This window comes from Xiphophorus hellerii, chromosome 7 (assembly GCF_003331165.1).
Source record: "Xiphophorus hellerii strain 12219 chromosome 7, Xiphophorus_hellerii-4.1, whole genome shotgun sequence".
Taxonomy (NCBI): domain Eukaryota; kingdom Metazoa; phylum Chordata; class Actinopteri; order Cyprinodontiformes; family Poeciliidae; genus Xiphophorus; species Xiphophorus hellerii.
In genome coordinates, this window is record NC_045678.1 from 20777789 (window position 1) to 20804363 (window position 26575).

The window sequence follows — 26575 nt, forward strand, 5'->3', positions numbered from 1 at the left end:
TTTTAGAGCTCTGTATCTTAGCTCGCCTTATGCATGTGGTTTATGCGCCTCAGTGAGTGCAGAGCGACAAACTGTCTTGAGACAGTGGATGAATGACACGGCTGTATCGTCACATGGACATCACACTTGTGAATGCTGCCTAAAAGCGCTTCACCATGTGCAGATTCCCCCCTTTGTGTGCCGGTTCGTGCTAAATGTGCCCAGCAAGCAGGCTTTGCCAAGCACCCAGCTGGATGATTTATTACAGAATACTCCTGATTAAGGAAAATTAAAGCAGGCTGCTCTTGGCTCACTACGTGCTTTGATAACAAGTTCAAGCAGCTAGTTAGTTGGCAGATCTGGATCTCGGAGAACAAAAAACAAACAAAGAAACCAGTTGGTCAGGAAGGGCTGTAGTTTCTGCTCATCAAAAGGGTTGCAGTGGCTGCCATCTTGCTTGCGCCTCAGCTACATGTGGTAATGCTGACCTCCTCAGTTTGTGCTGCTCTTACACAGAGACATGGCACAAAGTAATGGGATACTTATAAAGAAAAATAACTGTTTTTTAGGATTTTTATGGTTCATGAAATATGACAATGGCAGGGTAGAGATAAGCAACAGCCACATTGATTTTAAAAAGTCTTATGAAGACAAACGTTAATGTGCCTTTTGTAAACAAGCTCTCGGAGGGAAGTTGGGGAGCTCAAGTTTATCTGCAGTGGTAATCCTAGTATAACCAGGAGAACATAAAAAAGCTCAGTAAAGTGTGCTTTAAATTTTTTTCTTCTTTTTTTTTCTTTTTCTTGCTGTTCGAACTTTACAACACCAGCGTGGCCGTGAAGAACATATAGTAACAACAAGCTGATGACATACATACAGAAACTTGACATGAGCAGTTCAACATTGCCGGTGGATAGGAAAGAGTTCAAGAAGCTTAGAAAGTTTCTGAGAGAAAGCAGCAGAGTCAACTTTTGAAAATATATAGGCCGAGTAAAACTGCAGGGCGGGAACAGCCGTGAGACAAGTTCCATTATCTTCTCACTGGCAAAAATTTTGTATTTGTGTAAAGTTCGTGAGAGCATCTCTTTAATTCTACACTCTCTCGTTTTCTTTTTACTCTTTTTGTTTTTTTTTGTAGGAATTGTGCTCATGCCCTGTCAATCATATAAAATGGCGCAGTAGGCAGAGCTTCGCCTGAGTTTATTCACCATCCGCAGTGGAGTCTCTCTTTATGAAGACTGGCCGTTGAGACATTCCCGCCGCAAGCACTGCGCCGGCTTCCACCAGTCTCCGTTGTGGCAGCGGCAGATGGTGCAGTCGTCCACCTTTACTTCCTTTCCGGCTGGGATGATCGTCGTTCCGGCAAAGCAATTTGGACCTGCCGCATGAGAATGAAGAATCGGGGGGGGGGGGAGGGAAAAGGAGGTAGAAACACAGGAAACGAGGAGTGAGAACGACAAGAAATGGATGCATCTCCCCCGAGAGCTTTCTCTTTGCAGAAGGGGTGGTGGAGTGATGCAGAGAACTGGGGGGATTTGGGGGAGTCAGAGCAGACGCACAGATCTTTTCACAGGCACGCACCGATGGGCTTGTTTTTGCAACACTAAAGCGCTTTTGTTAGTCTCCCCTTCTCCCTCGACATGGAGCGCTTTGCATCCTAATGCGCCACGAGCAGAGGAGCCTGCCAGGCGCTGGCTTGGCAGCACTGAGAGGCTGGAGTGCACAAAAAGAGGCAGAGGAAGAGAGAGAAAGCTGCTTTGAGAGGGCAGAGGGAGGGTTGGTGTTAATCACTTCACTTCTGTATGAAAGAGCCACAGAACTCCTTATAGTTTTCTCTTTTTTTTTTCTCCTACAAATGCAAGAACAGACTTGCAAGGCAATAAAGTACTCAGATTAATTTTGACATCTGATTTATCCTTAAAGCTCAGTAGGATTTACCTTTGTGGATTCCATCTTGTTGATAGGATTCCTTTTTAAAATGTGCCTTTGTGCCACTGGAACACACATCATTCCCATGTATTTGGTAATCTGAGGTGGTACAGAGGCAGATACTGTTTAAAGATTGCAATGTTTTCTTGTAGGCTTAATCTGCTGCGACCTGCATGATGTTACAGGTAAAAACCGAACAGTTTTCTTATTTGTTTTATTTTTTTCCATTCCTAAAGGATAACTGAAGGTATCTCTCCCCATCCCTCATGAGACAAAATAAGTAGAAGGTGTGCAGAATTTACCTAGTTTTACTCATTTAAACAAAGTAATCAACAGCTCAATTGGCGTGACAATCACTTGAGATTGCTCTCAGCATTCAGCTCTGTACAACCTGCATAACTGAAAACTCCTCTACAACTTGCTATAAAAAAAAACAAAATGTGTCATAACTCTTGAAGACAGAGTCTCTTTCAGGGCCAGTAGTCATTTCAGTGCCCCTATAAAACTGATTTAGTGTGAGATAATCTAATGTGAGAGGTTTAAATGGCTGTCAGCTAGAAAAGTTACATGGTTCCTGTCCGTATACCTGCCACATGTCTGGAAAAAATTTCAACCATTTTAGAAAAACAAAAAGATTTTCACTCACCAGTAACTTTATTAGCTACATCTTGCTAATACCATGTTGGGCCCCACTTTAACTTGAGAAGTGCCTTAATTAGTTCTGGTTTACATTAAACCAGGTGTCAGAAATATTCTTCTGAAGAAAGTATTTTTTGGGGTTAAGATGTGGTGACTGTGGAGGTTAAAAGAGAACACTTTACTATATGCTCGTGAAATTAGTTTTTTGGGTTTTTTTTAGCTCTGAGATGTGCATGATACTCCTGAAGCCTTTGGAATATGGGCAAGCTTTGAACATAAACATGGTCAGCAGCAGAACACAGGGAGTCTCTGGTACTTAAACAATGTTCAGTTAATACTAAGTGTGCCAAGAAAATATTCCCCACCATCACAGTGTTGACAAGGCAGGATGGATCAGTGCTTTCATGTTTTTGGCCAAACTCTGACCCTAACAAAATCAAGACTAGTTGAACTTTAGTATTTGGAAAAAGTAGGTGGAAATGAAGTAAATATCCCTGAACAGTAAGCCTAAGAACACAATGTCTACCAGGAGTTCTCATCTTCCTCATATGCCTTAGCATAGATAATTTCAATCTTATTCGGTGGTTGGGTGGAGGATGTTGACCTGGTAAAGGTCCCTTTGATCTGAGCTTAGAGGAGACACTGAAAGTGCTCGCCAAGTCTTAACTCCCATTGATTTACCTCTAGACAGCTGGCACAGGTTACAGGACAAACTCAGTTGAGGTTGATGTGGGATGAGTGTGACCAGTGCTGCTGCCAAGTGTTAACATTTTACAGCCAGACAGGCTTAGGGACACAGGAGCACAGTTTCAGCTTCCTGTTTTCCTCCACAAAGGATGTTTGATCGCTGGTCTTAAGTGCTCATCAGTTGTTGCCAATTTGTGAGGACAGAATAATTGCATATTTACCTGACCTGTTTGCTGAATGTCCACACTCATACTACTATTGAATACATATTACCTTTTATACAATGATAAGTTATATTTTTTAACGAAGAAAACCATAAAAGATATGCTCAAACTCTCCATCTTAATAATCAAAGCCTTGTCAATACAGTGAGACCTACAGGCATGGATCTGTTGTTTTATAAATTAAAGATAAAGTAGGATTGCAGCAATCCAAATAGGGTAATACCCCACCTCTTGTTCTAATATTTACTAATACCAACATCTTTTCTTCTTTATTTTGAGTGAAAAGTAGAGGAACTGTATTTGTTTTGCATGTTGTGGTTTAATTAATTCTTGTAAATTTGTTAGATTAATTGTGTTTTGTCCGGCTCTGTTTTGGTGAAATCCTTTCTTTTTTTTTTTACTTTTTTTGTCATCGCTCTTCATTTTTATTGCATGTTCGCTGCTTTTCTTTCATGTTGCTCTTGCTTTTTGCTCCCCCTTCACACCTAATTTGTTCCAATTTGCTCACTGTCACACCTGCCCTGGATCTGTCCTTTACTCACACAGGGTAAATAAAGTTCCTGTTTTTTACAGGTTATTTTTTATATGTTTTGCATTGTGTAGTTTGTTCTGTTAGCAAATTCTGTTTTCATTGTTTTACGGATTGTTATCTTTGACCGATATCACCTCTGGAGTCTAGCTTGAATACAGTCTCTCTTCTCCATTGCCTCACAACACTAAGAGCTTTTCTGTGATGGCTGCCCCTCTCCCCCACAACCGATGGAGCAATTGGGTTCATGCCAACAACCCAATATAAATTTTAATCAGTAAAAGCAGAGTTTATTCACCTAACTACAATATAAAAATATGCAAGTGAGTTCTGTGAGGCTGCCAAGTACTGCCACATTAACCAACATATCCATTAAAAATTTTGTCATAATGATTTTGATATATAGTAACATTCATTTCTAAAACAACCCATGATTTGACATTTCTGCTTTGGGCTGATTTCAGCATTATCTTCACAGCATTATACTGATGTAATTGATTAAATAGATGTTTTAAAACATACGCTGTTACTTTATGACATTATTTATTATTTTTGTCTCACTGAAAATATGACGGGAAGCATTTTTTTCTGAAACTAGTTGTTTCTATTCATTCGGCATCATTACTATCAGAGGAGTCCCACAAGGATGATTCTTGGACCCACTGCTGTGTCTTATCGTCAAATCAATGGGTTAAACTATTGACACAGTTTTTGTTTCTTTTCTTTAAAAGACCCAAGTCTGAATGTTTATGATATCTACAAGCTTCTAAAAAGGTAATAAAAAATACAATTAACAGTGTAAATTGTACAATGCAGAGTACCAAAAAATAGTGCAAATGAGACCTGTCTTTTCTATGGTTATTTGAAGCACAAACCTGGGCTTCTCTTCTCACATTTCCACTTGTCCAATGCTAGTCAACTGGCTAAAAAAAGGTCCAAGACTTTTCCATAACTTACAAAAAAGACAAAGTTGCATGTTTTGAAATATAAACCTTACCAAAATAAAAAAAAATAAAAATTTGGGCAGTTATGGTGCGGAAACTAAAGGAGCATTACACATCAATCTCACCAAGTGTTAATTGCTTTCTGTTATACAAAAGCTATTAGATAATGTTATAGATTTTTAGTTTCATTTCTTTTCCATGTATAGTTACATGTTGTTGTATTATGATAATCCTATGCTGCTCTTGCCTCTTCAAAAGCCACAAAGCCAAGACTAACATTTTGACAAGCAAACATTTAATTGAAAAATACTTTGAAAATTTCAGACTCTGGTCTCAAACTAGAAGGTAAAACTCTTCCATAGTAAGTGATGCATAAATATTGCTCAGAACAACAAAAAAGGAATAATACAAGAACGTCTTGCTCCACTCTGCCAAATAAATAAATTAATCAATTAAAAAAAAATGCTTACTGAGCTCTTTTGCACAGCAGTGTAATTATTTAGAAAAATGCATGCCTCACCCTGACAGGTGGTTTGACTCAAGCATGTCTTCATCCCACTTGTTTGTTCTCTGCCCAGAAGTGAGAGCTAAGCATCACTCCCTCTTTGTCCTCTCTTCACATCCCCAAGCCTTCCACTTGTATTGTGATTTATGTGTATCCCAGAGACTGACCAAACACCCTTGGGGCACCTGCAAACAGCAGGCCCTCCCTGAAATGCCGAGGGTGTCATTGTGTCCTGTCAGGCTGAATTAGATCTCCTCAAGCAGCTTCGGCAGCCTTGTTACTGTAGGTGTTTTTGTGTGAGAAAAGATGTGTTGGATTATTACTATATACAATGGACATAAACAAAAGACTTAGTGTAAAAGGAAATGTGCGCAGTCTTGATGAAATGCAGGTCAACTACTACGGAAGAATCTGTTTTCAAATGCACCTGCATATATTTTAGTTCCAAATGCATTCTCTTTATGAATGCAGCATTGTGTTCAGGCTATGAATTTGATATTACCCAAAGTGCCCTTTGCGTGCGATGTTTCCAACAGCTTGACTTTAGTCATAAAGCTCCATCTGTCCCTCAGGAATTGGAACTTGCTAAGGGAAGCCACCCACCTCGCCTTGCAAATAGTCAATGAACCATTGGAATCCTATAATTCTAATTTAGAGATTGGTTGTATGTGACAAGGGTGCCTGGGCGCTTGCAGATAAAAAGCCCTCCAAGGACCCATTAGTCCTTCGTACCATCGCCTTTAATCAATGGGCTAATGTTTACTCTGCTTAGTGTGTCATTTATAATTAAAACTAGTACTGCTCATTAGTGTCTTGTGGGCCAAAGGTAATAATTTTAATACATAAAACATCAATTACGTCCTCATCTTCTAAGGGAATAAAATCATCTGGTGACACTGTAGATAAACTTGCTCACACTGGTTTAATGAAAACCTAATAATTCTAAAGAAATCTAATGCATGCCGATTTCCTGAGAATGTCAAAATAAATGTTTACCGTGTTTACAGATGGGACAGCACTGCTCCGGCTCATAAACAGGGTTGACACACTCTGGGACAGCGCAGTCGGACACCACACAGTGTACCTCGTTATTTGGTTCACAGCGGCACCATTCACAGGGCGACGGCTGTGGGTAGAGGAAGAGAGAAGAAATCTGGGTCAGATGATTCATTTGGTTTTACCTTAATGAATGTGTTTTTGCATGCATGAGTTTCTGCTACAATTAAAACAAAAGTTGCTGAACTCTGAAAGGCAAATGATAAATTAAGAAAAGAATACTCGAATGAAATTTCTAATTCTTTTGTTCAGCCCTGGAAAAACAAGTCTACTTTTTTGTGTCTCAGTTTTTGTGTTACTCCTTACTGCAACAGTAGAAATCAGAGTGAAGTAATGCCTTGAAATAACATTTGGTTGTCTGGCATAACACAATTGATAGTCAATTATCTATTTTTAACAAACTCAGTATAATTTTAAAATGTCATCTTGGATCAAGAGAGTTTCTGCTCTGTTCAAAAATGTTCAATGGGTCACCCCATCGCATTTTTGCATTTTAGAAATTCTAACTTTTTATTGTACATGAGGTGAAACAACCTTTAGGAAATGCACATACACTTATTTTGGGTGTATACTTAGAGCATTTTAATTGCATGATAATGCCACCACCACATTTCATTTTAGGAATTATGTTTTCAGGGCAATGTTTATTAGTTTTTCACCACACTTTGGATTTTCTAGGTAGTTCTGTTCTCATCTGACCACATAACCATCTTCAACATCCGTTTTTCCTGCATTTGTGGAAGAGTACAAAAAGGAACTGACAACGTTGTTTTAACAATGGCAATGTTTTCATCAAGACCAGAATTTTGGAGTGCTGCAGACATAGTAAAGAGATTTCCTATTGACAGGTTGCCCTGAGGCCTTCAGAGAACAGCAGAATTTAAATTAAGAATAAATTACACATTACTAATTAAACAAATACAAAATAGAGCATAACTAGGAAGTAGAAGAAATTAGGTGACATAACAACTGGTTACACTAATTTTTCATTTTAGTGTCAGTATCTACATAGTATCTAAATAGATATGGGCATCCCCCTTTTTTATGTTTGCACGACAAAAAATATAATTTCCCTTGTACATCACAAGTGTCTGATACTGTTTGTTTAGTGTATAAATTAATGTTTGTGGGAGTCTTAACAGTGTGATAATGCCTTTGTTCAAAAAGAATAGGGGATCTGGGAAAAGAGATGGTGACAAATAGTGTGAAAACCAGGAACTGCAACAGACTTAAGACTGAGGCTGATGTTGGCTTTCCAACAGGTGAACAACCCAAAACATACAGTCAAAGCTACAATTGAATAATTTAGATCAAGACATAATCATGTGCTACAATGACTCAGTCAACTCCAGTTGAGAATATATGGCAAAAACTGATTTGTTGAATATTCTCTAGTAGAGTTAAATGCTAATGGTATGCTTTTAAGAGTATTATTTGTACAAAGTTTTAAATAGAATATTTGCAGTTTTGTATGATTGTTGAGGCACTAAAATTAAAATAGTCGAACAGTCAAGGATCAAAAATCCTGCAAATTAGTAAACATGCTTATATAGCTTTGACACTGAAATCAATCATAATGTTACTTCCAATACAATATGATCCAATTGTTAAAACTCTGCCATCAGGTGTGCACACATACATTTAAATAGCTAGGGACACACAAATCAGGTCAATAGACAGTATAAAAAGACAACAAGTCACATATCCTAATAAAATAAAATAAACATAGACGTTAATGAAGAAATATCATTGGCCACAGGGCTACTGTCGCTGTGTCAGGGCAAAGAAGCCTGTGTAACATTACCCCTTTGTACAGACATAACACAGAAAGGAGTCCTCCATTGTCATGTCAACTTTGGTCCTTACAACATTGACCTCATTCTTACATTTTTGAACAGACTATAAACATTATGACTGCTGCAAACCAAAGGGACTTTGCCTTGCTAATGAAAAACATTGGCTGGAAAGTTGTCAAGGCATTGTGGCCAAATAGGTGGATAGATGCAGATCTTATTGTCATATATTTTTCTGGACTTGGGCCATTACAGTAAACTGTGAGGTAAATAAATCCACTGGTCTATACAACCGGTGTCATGTGGTGTTGGTGAAATTATTTTTACACTTTCTGTGTATAAATGTTAAAGGTGCTTTAAGATAAACATGGAAGTGTTCAACTGAATCAAACAGGATCAAATCATATGATGGATGTGTTGGATGTTTTGATACGAAAATAAGGTTTTTGTAAGAAATTGTAGTATTGACTGAAGTCTTCCATTTTGCTAGTAATCTGCAGTGTTGTGCTAATTGTGTGAAGTGTTATGAAAAACCAGGCCCTGTTTTCAAAAGTAGACTTAAGCAAGTGAAAAAAAAACTGTATTCTTCCACTTCACCATTATGTTTGTCTCGATCTACTTCTTAAAATCCAGTTAAATACATTTTAAGTGTTTTGTTTGAATCTGGAAACATGTGGAAAAGGTCAAGAGGGGATACTTTTTGCAATAAACTGTAAATGATGTACATGACAGCAAACTGCTGCTCTTCCAAATTAATACTTAGTACAAATGGTTTAATGAGAAAATTGTGACTATATTAAATTAAGATAACATTTGTACATAAGCTTAAAAGAAGGAAAAAAGCCTAGTGTATGAAAATACACTCGAGGCCAAATAAACTTCAATGTTCAGCAAATTCTCTAGCTGGCCTGGCTAAATACAATAAATAAATGAATCTTAAATGTGTAGGTTTGAATTATTGCAATTATAGGCCTGTTCTTACTCCTATTTACTGTCATCATAGGGTAAACAGCTGCTAGCTTTGGCAACAAGAAGTCCTTTGGCAAGAAAATGACCATGTTGCAGCACTGACACTGTGCTTGGGGATTGATGGGTTATTCATTTTGTTTATGTCATCAGCTATGTCAGATGCTGTAACTCCCACAAAATTACTAAATCTGCAAGCAACTGCAACAACAGCTGCACAGCACAGGTTTATGTAAATAAGTGATTTAATGTTTCAATGAGACGTTATTAGCTCTTTATGTCCTTGTGCGTTATGACTGGGGTTGTAGTTATAAATCTAAAGTCATCTTTTTGTTGGATCTTTCTATTTCAGTATGTTATATTTATGAAACACAATAATAGTTAATGTTGACCTCTAGCTACTTTCAAAATTCTTTCATGCAATGATTACATACTTTTTGGGTTAATAAATATGGTAAAGATGAAAAAATGAAATTCACAAAAATAAAAATGGAAAAGTGGAATTTGGGAAAAAATAAATTGGAATTTGGAAAATAAATGGATTTTATAGGGTAAGAATCTTGACCACCCCCTCTCCCCCCAAGCATTAGGCTCTCACCACCATACTTGACCCCATGATGACCCTTGCCAACGCAGGCAACACTCTTAGCTTCCTACTGCATCCTAAGATTTTCTACAGTGTCAAGCAACTCACTTTTTCTTGCTAACACTTTGTACTGTGGCCACTCAAAGCTGAAGACATTTAGATCTGGTCTTGTAGCCTGTTTCAAAGTTTTAAGGAGCCTCAATGCAGTGAAGACCAGGGAAGCCACAGGTCTTCTGTGAGCTGTTTTATTTTTATCATGTCTTGTCACATCTTGTCATGTCTCATTTTTCAGTCTGAAACATTTAAAAATGACAACCTTTAAGCAAGTATTAAACTTACTTTTTATTAGGCCCACCTTTCTGTATTAAAAATTATACATTTCCCTAAATATAAAAGTCTTATCTAAAATATTGTGTTTCCGTTAGCTGTAAGAACAAAAATCATAAGTAACATTTAAGGGCCAGAAAACCTCAGTCCATGTATAATTAATCTACCAAATACTCCCTTCATAAATTTAATTACAGAAATGAATGAACCTTTAAACAATATTGTAAAGTACAGAATATGACAGTGAAATGACAGAAACGATGCGGAGAGTATTAATCAAAGAAGCAAGATGACTCTCCAGGATGTGCAGACATCCACAGCTCAGGTGGGGGGATCTGTCCACAAATTTGCCTTTATAGAAGTTTGGCTGGAAGATAGCATTTGTAAAGACAAATGTGTTAGAAATCCTGTTTGCAGAGTACTTCAAGCCATGTAGGGGACACAGCAACATGCAGAAGAAGGCACTCTGGTCAAATAAGACCAAACGTGCTATGTGTGACAGAAAATGAACACTTCATAACACATTGACCAAACACCATCTCCACCATAAGGCACAGTGGTGTCAATATCTTACTCTGGGGAGACTTTTCTTTGGCAGAAACAAGGAAACTGGACAGAATTACTGAGGAAGTGGATGTAAATAAATAAAAACTAATGCTGGAGAAAAAAAAGATGCTGTAAAAGGCTTGAAAAGTACGACTTGAACTGCTGTAGTCGACCTTACAGCAAAATAACAACTTTAGACATAAAAGCTTGTAGAGACGGGCATAAAAGTCATGATTTAGGAAGACTGAATACAATAATATACTTATTTTTTTCTTTGAAAAAGTATTTAAAATCACCCATTATTTTATTTCTTGATGATAGTAGTGCTTGAACAGTTTTTCCATTTTTGGTTTAGGTCACCATTATAGACATGATTTCTGGAAAGAATACAAACTAGAACTCAATGGCTAAATAAGAAAAATCAAAGGAATATATGAACAGACAAAGAAAAAATAAATAAATAATAGAACTATAATTTAAAGTGTGCAAAAAATGTCTCCACTAAAGGGATAGCATCTCTGTCGCAGAGAGATGCTATACTGTCTGCAGTGTGTTGAAACCAGCCTAAACAGAAATGTACTCCTATGTCACTACAAGCCAATTTCATGGCTGGTAAGAGATTTTCTATTTTATAGAACTGTCAGTCACGGACCTTTAACTGATATGAACTTAAAAAGCCCTCTATTTTGTTTCAAGAAGAAATAAACTGTGAAAGACAGACATTTCTAAACCAGTGGTTGTTGTCCAACCATATGGTGAAAATTGATGTCCCAAAGCACAGTGTAAGCATGGTTTCTACTCTTAAGCTCAGCTCATTTCTAAAGAAGACATCCAGAAGTCCACTGGGAGATATAAGAAGGTGTTGGCTGTTATATGGCTCCAAAGTAGTGTAACTTATAGTACTGTAGATTACCTGGAAAATACAAAACAGTTTTCATTTTATTTATTATACTTAATGTACAGTACAGACCAAAAGTTTGGACACACTTTCTCATTGAATTCAATGAGAAAGTGTGTCCAAACTTTTGGTCTGTACTGTATATCATATTATTTTAATTTTCTTTTTCTTTAGTTATTCATAAGTGTTGTGTGTTCTGAAGCACCAAAGCAGCCCCAGATCATCACACTACCATCATCATGTTTTACTTAGGTATGATGTTCTTTTTCTCTGAAATACTGTGTTTAAATTAGTCAAACTGCAGAATATTTTTCCAAAAATCTTCAGGATTATCAAGATGAATATGTTGGAAAATCTGAGCTGGACTTTCGTGTTCTTTTTGGTCAGAGCATTTTTGCCTTGCTACTCTAATGGGTGGTACTGTTTCCCAGTCCAGTCATGAGCACTGACCTTAAATCAGGAAAGTTGAGTATGCAGTGCCTTAGATATATTTTTCTTGGTACTTTTGTGATCTCTTCCTGTGATGAGTTTTGTGATGAGTCCTTGTTGTTTTCTCTACTTATAGATAATGGTTTGTTGGAGACATAAAGCCTTATAAATCACCCTTCTCAGACCAATAGATATTGGTAACTTTTTCTTCTCATCTGTTCTTGGATTTCTTACCATTGGGACATGATGTTTTGCTTTGTGAGTTATGTTGCCTACTTCATTTTTTTCAGGTTCTATTAATGATTTCTTGATTCAACATGTCGTCTTGAAGTCATCATGCCTGGGTGTGGCCAGCCAGTGAATTGAGGAATATAAACATTTCATTTAATTTCATTTCATTGTGTTTTTTTGAATAAAAATATGTTAACATTTTGGAGAGGCAGAGCCAGAATCTTGACTTTCTGATTAAAGAATCTGTGGATGAAGCTAAAGAATTTGTTGATAGCAAGTGAGGCCTTCCAACCGCAGAGCTGGAGCTTATCAGCCAATATTAACTTTCAAAAATACCAGTGAAAAAAGCAAAAAGCTGGTTAGCAACATGCCAGAAGGGTGTGATTGCTGAAATGCCAACAAAATGCTCCTATTTACTTCATGTCATGTTTAATACAATGTAAATTGAAACAGATAAATCACTTTGTTAATAATCCCTTGAAATAATCCTTTTACATTGTTCATTTTTCTTTTGAGGTATGCCAGTCTCATTTTCCCTCAGAAATAAACATTGTGGTTGAAATTCAATTATTTAACATTTTAATCTGCACATTGAGTTTGTATTTCCTACCACAACCTTGATGTGACACATAAAGCAAAGAGCAGTTAAGACGTTTAGTCACTGTTGTATTGAAATATGCTCCCTTTCTTTGAAGTTTTGACATTATCTTTAAGACTATTGCAGCTGTATAAACATTCTTAATCTTAGTAAAAGACAATATAAAAGTAAAATAAGCAAGGACAAGAGACATATTAAAATAAATGTAAAGCAGATATCAAAATGACAACTGTAAGAAAACAGCTTTTTGAAACAAATTATTGTAAGTGCTAAAGACTGCAGCGGTTGTCCTCTCTCTCATACTGTAATGAAAATACACTATCATTGTCAGTCACAGATGATATTGCTTCTGAAATTACTATTCTTTGCTTTGGTCTTTCTTGTCCCACACCTCCTCTCTTTAATTTTCCAGTCCATACACCTCCTTATTTTAGCTTCTCAGATGATTTCCTTCAATTTATGCTTTTAAACGCCAATAAGTTGTGCACTCTAGGGTACCTTTATATTAGTTTTCCATATCACTGAAAGTCTGATCGAATTTCAGTTATTATGTATAATCCGTGACGACATCTTAGCTCTTAACTGCATTTCACTTCTGCTTCCTTTGGTTGCCATTACATGTTACTTGTCCTTCATAGTACAAAATCAATTGTAAAGACTGAAAGCATACTTAGTACAAAGCGAGTATAAGATACCTGCAGTTTAAGTGTGACTTATTTTCCATTGTTTGCCCAGGTGAGGCTTAGAAAAGTAATTTTCTAAGACCACCTGAAAGTTTGCTCACTGAATGAAGTCTGTGCTTAGTGACATAAAAAACTTTGATATCTAACCAGGAAAGACAGTGACTATTGACAAAGTAGAGAAATGACGTTATTTTAACAATGTTACAATGGATTAACGGCAAGTTGGTTATTGGCTGTCAATCAAAAATATCTGGTACAGCTCTGATTGTTCAGTACGCACGGGTCCTGAACCAATACAAAGTTGTTTTATACCTGAACACATTCTGAATGTTTATGTGCTACTTTAAAAAATGACATTAAAATAAAATTGGAAGGACTCCCAGATATCAATTAACTCTGCTTTTTGGGAACATTGGGATTTTCATGGGCCGTAAGGTGGCTGAATCAAAACGTTATGTGGCCGTACGCATCCATCAACATCCATAGTATATTGCTTACTCTGCGCTTAACTGAATAACTCACCTGGAACTACGGTACTTTGAGGTGAATGTATCTCTGGTACTTGGGAAAAATCAGCTGCTGTCCACATGGCAACCTGCAGCATCCAATTCGCTGAGAAGAGGAGGAATCCTCTTAGATGAGAGAGGATTTTCCCAACAGCTGTGCTTGCTGCATCCAGGTACAGCTGGCACGCTAAAATACACTTTATTTTTATGCATTTGGACCAATGTTTTTTCTAGAATTGTGCTACTCCTGGTGTTGACTAGAAGTATCTCTGTTTGTTTGGATTTGTTCTTTTTGTTGACTTTGGCTCATGATTTATTTTCTTGGTTGATGCATTGGTCTTTTAGACAATTATTCCCTCTGGCTTTAGATGGTGTGCAACTGGAAAAAATTTTGCTCTTACATTTATTTCTTTAAAACTTGTGATGCACAACTTTGGTGACAAGACATGGTTTTTACAACTGGGAGCAGCTGATTAACATCTCTGAAGCACAAATAATTCCTGAACTATGACTATCTCCTCCATCGATCATAACGGCCAGAGTGTCTCTGCCAGGCTTTCTAAGCATACAGCCAGAGAGATTTAAAAAGGAGTGGCAAAAGCAAATTAGATAAAATGACTGTTTGCCAGTAACTGATTGTGTCATCCTGGACATGTTACTGTAAAATAATATTGTCTCTGCTACCCGGGAATGGAGCTATAGCATGTCATAACAGTCATGTGACTATTATACAGCAGCAGTCTGTATAATAGTCAGTGAGGCTTCTTCAGATTTTTTCAAGACTGACTGTTACTGGGGATCATTTCTGCCCACAGAATCACAATCCACAACGACTCTTGAAAGATAACTGGATCATATGAGATATGACAACATTTATTTTCCCTTTGGCATAGATATCGTATTTTTGAATTGAATTGAATGCACAGCATGTTTTTTTTTAATCAGCCACTTATAAGACAGGATAAAAAAAGACCTTAAAAACATCCTTTATTTGCATAATTGAAATGTAAGAAAAACCATAAGCTGCCAGCTGAATTGGACAAAGAAAAATAAAAAAAGATCTTCACTGCATATTTGAGTGTTCAAGTACAACTTATAATACCAATATCTGCACAACCATTTCTAAGCCAGATCTGACTTAGAATCATAACATTATCAAAACAGGAGTAAACTCAAGCTTCTGGAGAAACCATCAATTAACCCAAAACTTAAGACAAATACCTAATGGCTGCTTTGCTGTTACATCTGTAATCTAAGATAAACACTGTTTTATATTTTGCATAACATGTATTAAGATTGTAAGGACTACTTTTTTTATGGTGCAGTGTGGTTTATTTCAATTTTAAGAGATATTTCAAACCTCTAAGCGCAAACATTTTTCATGGTGTCTGAACACACTCTTGTGTAGGCAGAAAACTACTGTGCTTGAGATGTGGGAGGTCGGTCAAACAGACAAACAAACAAACGAGAAGGGAGATGAATCTCAACAATATTCTAATGTGTGCGAAAATCTTGCAAAACAGTTTGATTCAGTGAATTCCTCTTGTCATATTTTATCATTGCTGACAACCGAAGTTAAAATTAGCTGAATTACATCAGCTACAAGGAGAATTAAATAATTTCAAATGCTCAAAGAGTTTCCTTAGAGCAAGAATGAGAGTGGCATGAAATAAGTTAGCTGGACTAATTAAGGTCACCAGGGACATTTTTAAAAGCTTGATTGGTGTTTTTTTTTTTTTTTCATCCTGATATGTCCGCAGTAATCCACAGGTTTAATCGTGTTTTATAAAAGAAAAAACGATTCAACTCCCTTTGAAGAAAAACATTGTTTCTTTCATATCATGAGTGGTCTTCAAAGTCATGCATCAAACATCCTTAAATCAGTGACATTTTCTTTGTAGGTTAATCTGGCAAACTGGTGTGTCAAACAGCTCAGGTAGAAGCCTACAGATGCTTCATAGGGAATGGAACATGAAAGATGGAATTCGACATCAGCACTACTTTATGCGCCTATAAAACATTGGAGAAAATTCCTGTCAGTAGTCTCTGGCGTCTGATGCTTTCAGCAAGTCCTATTGTATGAGGTCTACCGTGAAGAGGATCAGTCATGCCTAAGCCCAGACACACAAAGGAAAATGGAGCAGTTGCACCAAATTTAGACATGCTGCCAGATGTTGAGGTGAAAAAAACACTTCGCTTGTTCCCACTATTATTGGCTGGGTATTAGAGTGAATTGGCTGCCATGCTTTCCATTCCACACGTAGACAAATGGAAACAGGGCTGCGAGGCAATAAAGGTCTAATAACTTTCAGCGGGGGCAAATGTTAATGGCAATGGTCAAACTTTTAAGCTGGACAGCAAAGTCACAGGAAGCTTACTCATGCAGTTAATAGGAGTCAAACAGCTTTCTTTCATTGTGTGTATTTAAAAATATATTTTACAGTGTCTATGGATGCATAGAAAGAGGTAGAATGACTTGAAACATGACAAATGTTCTCCCCAAAACACTGAACACTGACTACAGGTGCCAAAATTTCAAACAAATAAACCGTTCTTTGACAAAATTGTTTTGCACTTATTGGCACTATTGTTGCCTCTGGCAAATTGGAGAGGAAAATCAATTTCAGCAATCATTTCTACATCCCTTATGGATGTACTCTCGCAAATGTTTTTGATAAACAAGAGTTACTAACGACTGGCATGTGTGATAAAAAAATATCACACATGCCATGGGTGTGTGGCTTCTGTTTTTAACAACTGATAACTGCATGTGTTGATTTTTAAGTACTACATAAGTGCAGTAAAGCGTTGTTGTCCTTAGAACAACTATGAAGAAAAAAGATATCACAAAAAGATGAGTATTTTCTTGCATTTCTAATGATCAAATTCAGTCAGGTAAAAGTAAAACATCTTGTGAAACAGCAAGGCTGATGTAGGTTGTGCTAAATTTTACCAGTTTCGCTAGTTTAAGCAAAACTTCAAAAGACATACAGCATCAAGTGTTTCATCTTTGTACACAAATAAGCTTCTAAAAGATGCTTATTTTATATATAACTACACTACATATTTATCTTTAACCCCAGTACAGTGGATTTTGAGGCTGTAGGCCAAACGAGGTACCCAAGATAAAATCAGTGTAAAAAAACATAATGCTCTAATCTGTTGAACATGACTGCAAACTGCGATTTCTTTTTAGTCGTTTTATACTTTATACATTCTCAACCATGAAACTAAGCTTTTTTTGTATAGTGAACATTTAATCAGGGAAACTACATACAAACCTGGCTAGAGCCAGCGAAACTATGCTCTCCACTAGTTAAATAAACGATAAATGATTTCCTGAAGAGGTAGACCTAATAGTATTTATCAATAATACATACTGATAAATCTATTACAAATTCCAAGTATTCAACTGCAAACATTAGATGTTTGTAATAATGAAAAGTATGTGTAATACCTTCTTAAATTTTGTTTTGCTCTATACTCAAACAAAACTAAACATGCATTCCCTAAGATCCAAATTAATGCTAATGGCAGATTTATTCTGTCCCATAGTTTATAATCTTTTCAGAGTACCGAAGGAGAGACTCACCCACAGCACCATTTGTGTTAGAACCATAGTGGCCTTTTCACCACATAATCTTACAAAATGAGGATGTGAAAAAAACAACAGCTCACACTGATTGCATTATTTTTGCAGTGAGATGGTGAATATGAGGCCATCAACAAATACCATAGATCTGACTTAAGATTTTCAAAAACTCTTTTGTTACCCGTTTAAACCCCTGTGTCATAAACTGAATATGATATGCAAAACACAATAATACTTACAATAAAGAAAGGCTAATAAGACCGACAACCCATAACCTTTCGCACTCCTTAAACATGAGTCTCCTAAGTAGTTACTACTCTTTCCTTTAACACTGTGGGGTTCTGAGACTTTCATTCTCAAACTAAAGAGACACTGTCTTATTAAAGTGGGTAAAGATGCTGCAGTTTTTGGTATGATACCATAAAAATTGTACATACTTGCTCTTCATTTTCCTCATGCCATCTGAACTGAAATCAATGAAAAACGGTTTTTAACCCTTAATATGTTGAAGGATTCTCTCATTCTGTGGGCCCTTGGTCAAGGTTAACATGAAGGTGAAATGCACTATTGATGGACTTGATCTCACATGAAATTGGGGGGCTTATGTACTTATAAAATCTGAAACCTTGCATCTCAAAGCACGGCTAAGCAGGATTTGGTTTGACACACTAACACACCAGTCAGTACAGATTAGGCACATTGATTTTAAAGAGGTTGATGCCACACACCATTTACCAAATCTAACATGCTAATGAGAGCTCGATCCGTTACTTATTTTACCCAAAATATATTAGTCATTTTTTGAATGAATAATTAAATTATGTATCATTCAAATGTAACACTGTGATGAACAAGACAAGCACATACTGTCCTAAAACTGAATTTTTGTTCAGTTTCCACAGGTAAAAAGTAATCAAATATAAATTATGCAAAGTAACAATTGAACTGGCTGGAACTGACAATGTTGTGCATTTGTGCTGGAATGATGACTCCAGATAAACACATTTTAGATGTTTTGGAAATACCTAGTAATTGCTTAGCAAAGTGAGCTCAAATTGAAGCAGAAAAAGTCGTCAACAATTGAAGGGCATGTGCAACAATTGTTAGTAAAACTGTCAATGATAGTCTAGGAGAAGAAACAGAATACTTTCTAAGAAAAATATCAAAAACAAGTTAATAAAGCAGAAAGTAAACTCTGGCCTACTTTTAAAAAATTGCATGACTGCTAATAAAAAGTCGGAACATTGTGAAAAATGATGCTTTTCTACTGACCTATTTAGCTGAAGTTTGAGTGCACACACATGCCTGCTTCAGTTTGTTTCACTGCCATGTAATGCACAGAAAATTTCATTAATGAAAAATGTTTGAGCATCTTCCGGAGGGTTTCTAGCTTTGCCCTGATTTCATCTTTGACTGAAATGAAGTCAAATTGTTATGAAATGTTTTGCATGTGGTTTGTGTGACAGATATAGTGCAAAGTTGATCAACAAAGATAAATTTTGGCCCATTTAGCCTTGAGATTTTATGTTTATCTATTCTACTTTCCATGATTATCAGTGATATTCTTGTTCTTTGCTCTTTCTTATTCTCTATGATGCATGTGTTTTTCCTGTTGGTTTTATTTATGTTAATTTTATATCCAGTCTCAGGTACAAGAAAGATTTAGTCAAATCTTTGATTTTGTGTTCAGACTTTGAAGGCTACGATTTTTTTGCAAAATAATCCAGACTCTTCTGTGCTTCTGGTGAGCTTGGCTAATTCAAGAAGTATTTTTTTAGCAATGTGTCCATGCACTTGTGATAACTATTTACTCAGTCAGGTTTGAACAACAAAAAAATCATCCTTATTTGCTTGTTTGGTAGTTATGACTCAATGTCGCAAGAACATTGGATGTATTTTTTGAACAGTTTGAGTGTGGGTGAAAGGCTTTGCAATTAGCTCACAAAGTTGAAATACAGTATGTTTTTTTTTTACCCCTCCAGGGGGTCGTTTGTGGGCTCTAGTGTCCCTTATATGAAAGTAGGCTGACAGGAAAGGGAGAGGAAGATGGGGGAAGACATGCAGCAAATATCGTCGGGTCCGGGAGTCGAACCCGCAATGGGCCAACCCATGTAATAAAGGTCATGACTTGGACCTTCTCCTTTGTTTGACCCTTAACATTACAAACATATCTGTGTAGAATGTACAATTGAGAGATGATAATTGTTTCTTTGTTGACCTTAACTTTAAGTAAATACTCTTAAAATTAAAAACCCAGGGTTTCATAATTGAAAAATCTTCTGAAAGGTTCTTTGTCATGTTTGACAATTCCCTGCTTTCCGATGAAAATGATGTAAACACTATTATCCAGTGCTTCAACAGAGAATGCTCATCCATTCTGAATCAAGTGGCATCAAGCGCTATATTACTGAAAAAGGTAAAAGGCAGATTGAAATATGTTCTAGATCCATATCAAAAAACAAAAGAAATCCTGAAGTGTTGTTTGACAAAATCACTGCTATTGTGTCTCATATTGCTGTATCCATTTCTGTGTACTCTGAATCAGATGACGACAAACTTGATTTTTTTTGTTGCTAAGACTAGAGAAATTAATGCCAAATTTTTCCCAAAGCTTTCTTGTTCTTCTAGTAAAGAACTGACTACTTACTCCTGGTACACTTTTACACCTGTGAGATATGCTGACATGATTGCTGTTGTAGATAAAGTTAAGCCTAATGCTTTTCAGGTGTTTTACCTAACAAGCTTTTTTCAGATTCTTTGATACTGTTGGCCATTGGTTTATAATCTCTTTTAATATTTCCCTTTAGACCAGGGTGTTCCCAAGCTATTTAAAACATGGAACCAATCCTGAAAAAGCTTAAAATTTTAGGCATATTTCCAAATTTCTTTTTATGCTAAAGCTTTTTGAGAAGGATGTTGCTTACCTTCTTAGTGCCTACTTGGAGTAAAATTTCTATGACCATTTACAATTTGTTTTTGTGCTAAATGCATTCCACTCCAAAAACACTACTTAAAGCTACCAGTGATATTTTGACAAGTTTTGGCAAATACAAAGTTCTGGTCTTATTAGACCCTTCCTCATCTTTTGGCACAAGTCTGTCAGAATAATTCTATTATGAGAAACAGATTGAGAGATGTGGTTGGGAAGTCTGGGTTTGATCAAAAATGGTTTTCATCTTACATGCCTGTCAGGCATTTTGGTGTGGCTGCAAGAAGTGCTTTTGGAGTTCTTCATTGCTCTGTACTAGGACCTATTTGGTTTTTAAAATGTATTCCTCTTTAAGCCAGATAACTCAGCAGTTTAGCAATGCTTCTTATTTTTGCTGATGACATTCAGCTGTACTTCTTATATGAGCTTCACGAACATTGTCTTTTATTAACTGCTTAGCAAACATTAAGCAGTAGTTGAGTGACAACTACTTATCCCTAAAGCCAGACAAAATGTTATGTGTGACACTAAACAGCAACTGGGTCATTTGTAATGCTCACAGGAGTGAGAACCCCAACCAACCAAAAATTAAAGCTAATCCATTATGAATTACAACCAGAAAACAATGTAATAAAGTGTTATATTTCCGATAAAAAAACATCATGCTCCATAACAATAAATAAATAAATGCACTTTGTTCCACCACAGAAAAAGACAATAACAAAATTGTTTTGGAAAGGTCAAGATACAACAAAAATAGATCAAAGAGAGCAATTTCTTGTAGCTAGCCGTCAAACTTCAGTTTGTGTTGAGGACTAGAATATGATTCTTCAGGCTGATGTGGAAAATGGATGAAAACTTTCCTATTTATTTGCAGCTACTTTTACCATTAAAATATCAGACAGTATATGACTAAAGATCAACAATGTGTGTTCATTCACAGAAGTAAGAAAATGAATAATTATTCCAGATTATTGATCAAATAAAGAAATGTGCATGTACACAATTTTAATCTCTTTCCCCTATTTCTTCCAAGTTTTTTTAAAAAACATTTATAAAATATTCACAAATACGCTTTGCGTCCCTATTTTACGTGAACAAGAGAACACATTTCCCAAATAGCACTAGCTGTTAGATGCTCTTCAATAATATATCCAAGCTACGAGCACTCACTTAGCTTTAGTTTCATTCAGAGGATAATAATAGCTGCTTCCCCACTTTACTTGCTGAGCTCTTTAGAGACATAGACAAAGGGTACATATTGTTTGAGTTGACAGCCAACAACATGATGTTGAAAAGCTTTCTTCTAATCTGACTTATAGTATAAAAACTTTACACCAGATTCAATTATCTGTGGAAATGATGTCTATTCATATCTATCCACTAAAACAATAATTTAAAGTTGTACATGATGTTATACTTGTCATAACTGTGCGATCTGAAAGTTAAAGTGTGTGGAAAATTAACAAGACAATTTTGAGAAAAACAGTCATCAATTATCTTAATTACATGATATAATTTCAAATTACAACAATGTTGGGGAAAAAAGTTTTATCCCATTGTCTGCTTGCTGTATTGAGTGAACTGGAATAGATGCACTAATCTTATCTCTGAGCACTGATTTGTTTGCTCAGACATGACTAAAATCTGAGATTAGCTATGGAGCTTTTTGTTTGGGCCATGTTGTGTCATATCTTATTTCAGTCACACCCAGCCTGGATTCACTTGCGGGGAGCTTAAACTAGGAGGTCTTCTCATGGGCAGCAACAGTTTAAACACAGACTGTAGTTGTCATACCCCTGGTGTCATTTTTAATCAGACAGTGCTGTCATGCTCCATAACCACTGCAGAGACACTGGTGTGATGGGTAGAGACCTGCTGCAAGAGCGCTTACTCAGTGTCCACACAACAGTGCATGAAAATACTGTTTTAGGATCTGTCGGTGTGGCAACGATGGTCCAACAAAGGGTGGAATCACACTGGGTGGCAGCGTTGTTGGTGCTCTTGGCCAAAAATAAAGTTTGATGATAGGGTTACAGTATATAAAAGCTAATCTAAACAATACATATTTCTAAGATAATCCATAACAAACGCATTTAGTTTAAATGGCTAACCTTCTCTGGTGTCATTTATTGAATGGAACTATAGGTCTGCATATACACCTGGGTGGCTTCTGTGAACAAATTGTAAAATGAAAACATTACAAATGAATACACGGTGGCTGTTATAAAATTAATATGACAAATATTACCTGTACATGTTAGAAATAGCTCACCAGTTTATTATGGATATTCTGGATCAGCAAGGGCTATTATTGTTTCCAGTAAAATTGATACAATCTGAATAACTATAGCCATCATTACAGATATTTATATTTCAGTTTAGCTCTATCAATGAGTAAACCTATCAGATGATACTGTATAAATCAGATCTAAAACACTGTAGCACATACTCAGAAAGGAATTTGACTCTTCTTCTAAATACTATAATTATGTCTTTGGGTGTTTGAAGACAGAATCACTCTCTACTTTTAATGTGAAATACAGAATTAAAAGAAATTTAATTTTGGGGGTTATTGAGTATTAGCCATTATACTTAGCACATATAGCTTGCAAATATAATATTGAATAAGAAATTGTAACCAATTATTTTCGTATTAAATTCTACCTAAACATTTTATTAAAATTTAATTGAAGATGTTGGGTCCACTGTTGGTCATAATTCTTCTTGTGTCATGTCCAGTGGAGAATAATAAGGGTGATAGATCTATGTAGGTTATTTTAATGAATATTTCAGCTTAGACAAAGCGGGCAACGTCTTTGTTGGTGCAAGAGTGCCCAAAATGGCAAAAACGAAGCAATATCTTTAAACATAGTGGTAGTAATAAGGCTGGTTTTGGCAGATTTTCCTTGTGCTTTCATGACACATTTGTAAAGAATTTCCACAACAGAATAAGACTAATACTGCGAGGAATTTTTTCACGTTTTTCTCCAAAAAATATACCATAGAAGAAAATGTTTTCATCCTCTTTTTAATTTTTTATTTTAAAACCTAAAAATGTAAACAAAATGTTCTATTGTGGATTTTTATAAAAATGTACAAGTTATCCTTTTTCTAAAGAGTCATGCAACTTTTGCAGCTCTAAGCAAATTTCATTTAGCTGGATCATGGGTGGAAATTGCTCTTTGGACGGGAAAAATTGAAAATCCCTAGGAAACATTATTGCATGATGAGCTTTGTTGGAGGCCTACACCCTTGAATAGAAACAGTTTTATGTGATGGTCGGGATAATGTGCCTCAAAGGCAATAAGTTCTCTGAATTCCCGAGACCACAATCCCATTGACCATCTGAAGGATGTCCTGGTCAAACAAGATCAACCCATGAAGGCTCTGCCTCTCAGCTTACAAGACTTAAAACATCTGCTGTTAATATCTCGGTGTCATGTATCATAATAAACTTTCAAGGAGTCATTAGAGTTCATGCCTCAATGAATCAGAGTTGGAGACAGATGGCCATAATGTTATGCCAGATCCATGTATCTGCTTTGCATAAGTTATTTAAATCTACGCAAACAAAATGCATCCAAGTTCTGTGCTCGAAATTGCAACAGTTTACCTCATGGGTGTGTGCAAGGACCGACAAACTCAAACAATATTGGCCTACCTTGAATTCTTCCAGGATTTTGTACGTTTTCCCTCGGTACTCGCAAAAGTTTTTAACCTCCTTGCACTCGGGGCAGCATCCATTGTGCTCTACTTTCGTGCACTTCGGGTGCAGTTTCGGGCACTCGGGCTGGTCGCACACGGGCCCGTCCTCCGTGCACACGCACGGGCAGTTTGAGTGTCCCGGATAGAAACGCTCCCCCAGCTTGTACACGAACCCGCTGTCATCCACGCACCCTTTTCCCCTGTAGTCGTCAAAGACGATGTTATCCGCGGCGGTCCGCTCTGCCTCGTCGGCGACGTAATCCTCGGGGTTGCCAACCGTGGCCGGAGACGCGACGCTCAGGGCCAGGAGGAGAAACAGGAGGAGGACGGAGGCGGCCGTGAGGAGAGGGCCCATCCTTCCCCGCGGCGGTAACATCCACATTCAACACGACTGCGTGGATGTCATCTCTAAGCTCCGGGTATTCTCTCCGGGTCCGACCAGGTCTTTATCATTGCTATCATCGTTATCACTGCTGTCATCGTGTATCCGAAAGAGATGTTCTGCAGTGGAATAACAAAGAAATTAAATAAATAAATACACAGATAATAATCATGGCATGGGGTGGTGATTTCGCTGCTGCTGTTTTGCGCATTCTCACAACCCTGTCTCACCTTGCGATGTACTTTTTTTTTTTTTCTTGCAACAAGTCTTATCATAGAGATTATTTTACACGATGAAAAGCAGTTTCGTTTCGGTTGTCTGGCAGCGTGTACTGTTCAACAGGTTTGTTATATAGTGCAGCAGATGTAGGTGCAAGAGCAGCAACAGAACAACAGAGAAAAGGGCTTGTGATATTCATTACTGAAGTGGGTGGAGTGTTTTATTTTCCAAATTCTGAAAAGGTGAATTTGAGGTTAAAATTTTTTTAGAAACTTTATATAAAGGACCATAAACAACAGGTAGTTTCATTTGTCACATCTAAAATGTATTTGCTCGTGTTAGCTTTAATAGTAAACTAAATCAGCACTGCTATGCAGCCATACATTTTAAAACCCACCACCCTTCTTTATTTTTAGTTTTTATAAAGAAGCAGTAAAACAGCTGAAAATAGGCTGAAAATCTATCTCTGTGCATTTAGAGCTTCGTGTTTTACAATGCCAGATGGATTTCAGGGACAGCAGTGGCGCACTTTAAGCGATAAGGCAAACTCACCGTGTTTTTTTTTTTTTTTTTTATCTTGATATCCTTTTTGTGTGAAGCCAAGAAAATCCAGAGCACGGAATGCTGGAACAGATCTCAGATAGTCGCCTTGCCCATTGGAAACTTCACTCTCATCCACGCATTAGATTCACAAGGTTCCCCGTAACACTATTGTTCCCCTCCTTCCTCGTGGATTATGGGTTCAAAAGCAAGTAGTGATCAGCCTTTTTTTCTTCGCTCTTTGCAAATGCAAAGACGGTGACATTCACGAAAAAGTAGGTCTGTGTCATCATTACCGTCATCCGACTCACCTTTCTGAGACAATATCGCAGTTCACGTCCAACAGCATGCGGCACGGACGCACAGAGCTACAAAAAAGGAAAGAGAAAACTGCTTAAAATCCTCCGTATAGCGTTCCTTGGGAATCCAGAGTATAGTCAGTATATCCAAATGATGCAGGTTGGTCAGCGGCTGTCGGTCTTGTTGCGCATATATGCGAGCGTACATCCAGCGGTTGCATTGTAAAACAAAAATCCACTATGACTAAGACGAAAGATTGTGCAAAAAAGGGGGGAAAAAGCAAAGCACTTCTGAATGAAGGCAGTCATTAGAGGATTTTACAGTTGAGGTTTGCACTAATCGCCAGTAGGCGAGACTGAGGAAGGAGCGCTCCCGACTTTCAGAACCTTGGAGAGCGACCGTCTCCTGCGTCCTGCTCTGAGCAGAACAGAGCGCCCCCCAGCTCCACTCCGTCCACCTCGTGTGTCACCCACAGTCACAACACTCACATCTCACAACCACAGAAAAACTACCACTACATTTCTGGGGGAGCGCCTAAAGGGCTAAAAAAATAAATAAAAATAATTTAAAAAATCAGATAATAATAATAATAAAAAAGTCAGATTTCAAAAGGGTAGATTGAGCAGGTATAGGCTACAGTTTACGGATGGGTGTTAGTTTACTATTGCGTCTGTGAACTGGTGCGCCTCGGTGCATGCTTGTCTCATAATGAGGTACTAACTATGCATATGTCTTTGTACACGCACTTGTGTGCATCTCTGCTCCTGTCTTTACACATGACCTGCAGCATGTTCCCCTGAGTCACCCATAATTTGCAGCACATTTTCACGGCGACCTATTTGTATTCTGC

General features: G+C 37.1%; 1 protein-coding gene across 2 annotated transcripts; it reads right to left on the bottom strand.

The window, feature by feature from the left end:
- Positions 1-681: 681 nt before the first annotated feature.
- vwc2l (von Willebrand factor C domain containing 2 like) lies at positions 682-26381 on the bottom strand. 2 transcript variants are annotated; one of them, XM_032568785.1, is made up of 4 exons: positions 25737-26381; positions 24241-24785; positions 6433-6562; positions 682-1357 (listed from the first exon to the last, which is right to left on the bottom strand). In XM_032568785.1, exons 2-4 carry the CDS (start codon positions 24664-24666, stop codon positions 1209-1211), a joined length of 705 nt encoding a protein of 234 aa, XP_032424676.1. In that variant the 5' UTR covers positions 24667-24785; positions 25737-26381; the 3' UTR covers positions 682-1208. The 2 variants fall into 2 exon arrangements, with proteins under 2 accessions (XP_032424676.1, XP_032424675.1); XM_032568784.1 differs by having other exon boundaries at positions 25438-26381.
- Positions 26382-26575: the final 194 nt, after the last annotated feature.

Excerpts from the sequence above, each read along its gene's own strand:
- vwc2l (XM_032568785.1), bottom strand. The coding sequence starts at position 24,666 with ATGTGGATGTTACCGCCGCGGGGAAGGATGGGCCCTCTCCTCACGGCC. Across the intron at positions 6,563-24,240 it reads AAATCCTGGAAGAATTCAAG|CCGTCGCCCTGTGAATGGTG; the intron begins GTAGGCCAATAT and ends CTCTACCCACAG. Across the intron at positions 1,358-6,432 it reads CTGTCCCATCTGTAAACACG|GTCCAAATTGCTTTGCCGGA; the intron begins GTAAACATTTAT and ends CTCATGCGGCAG.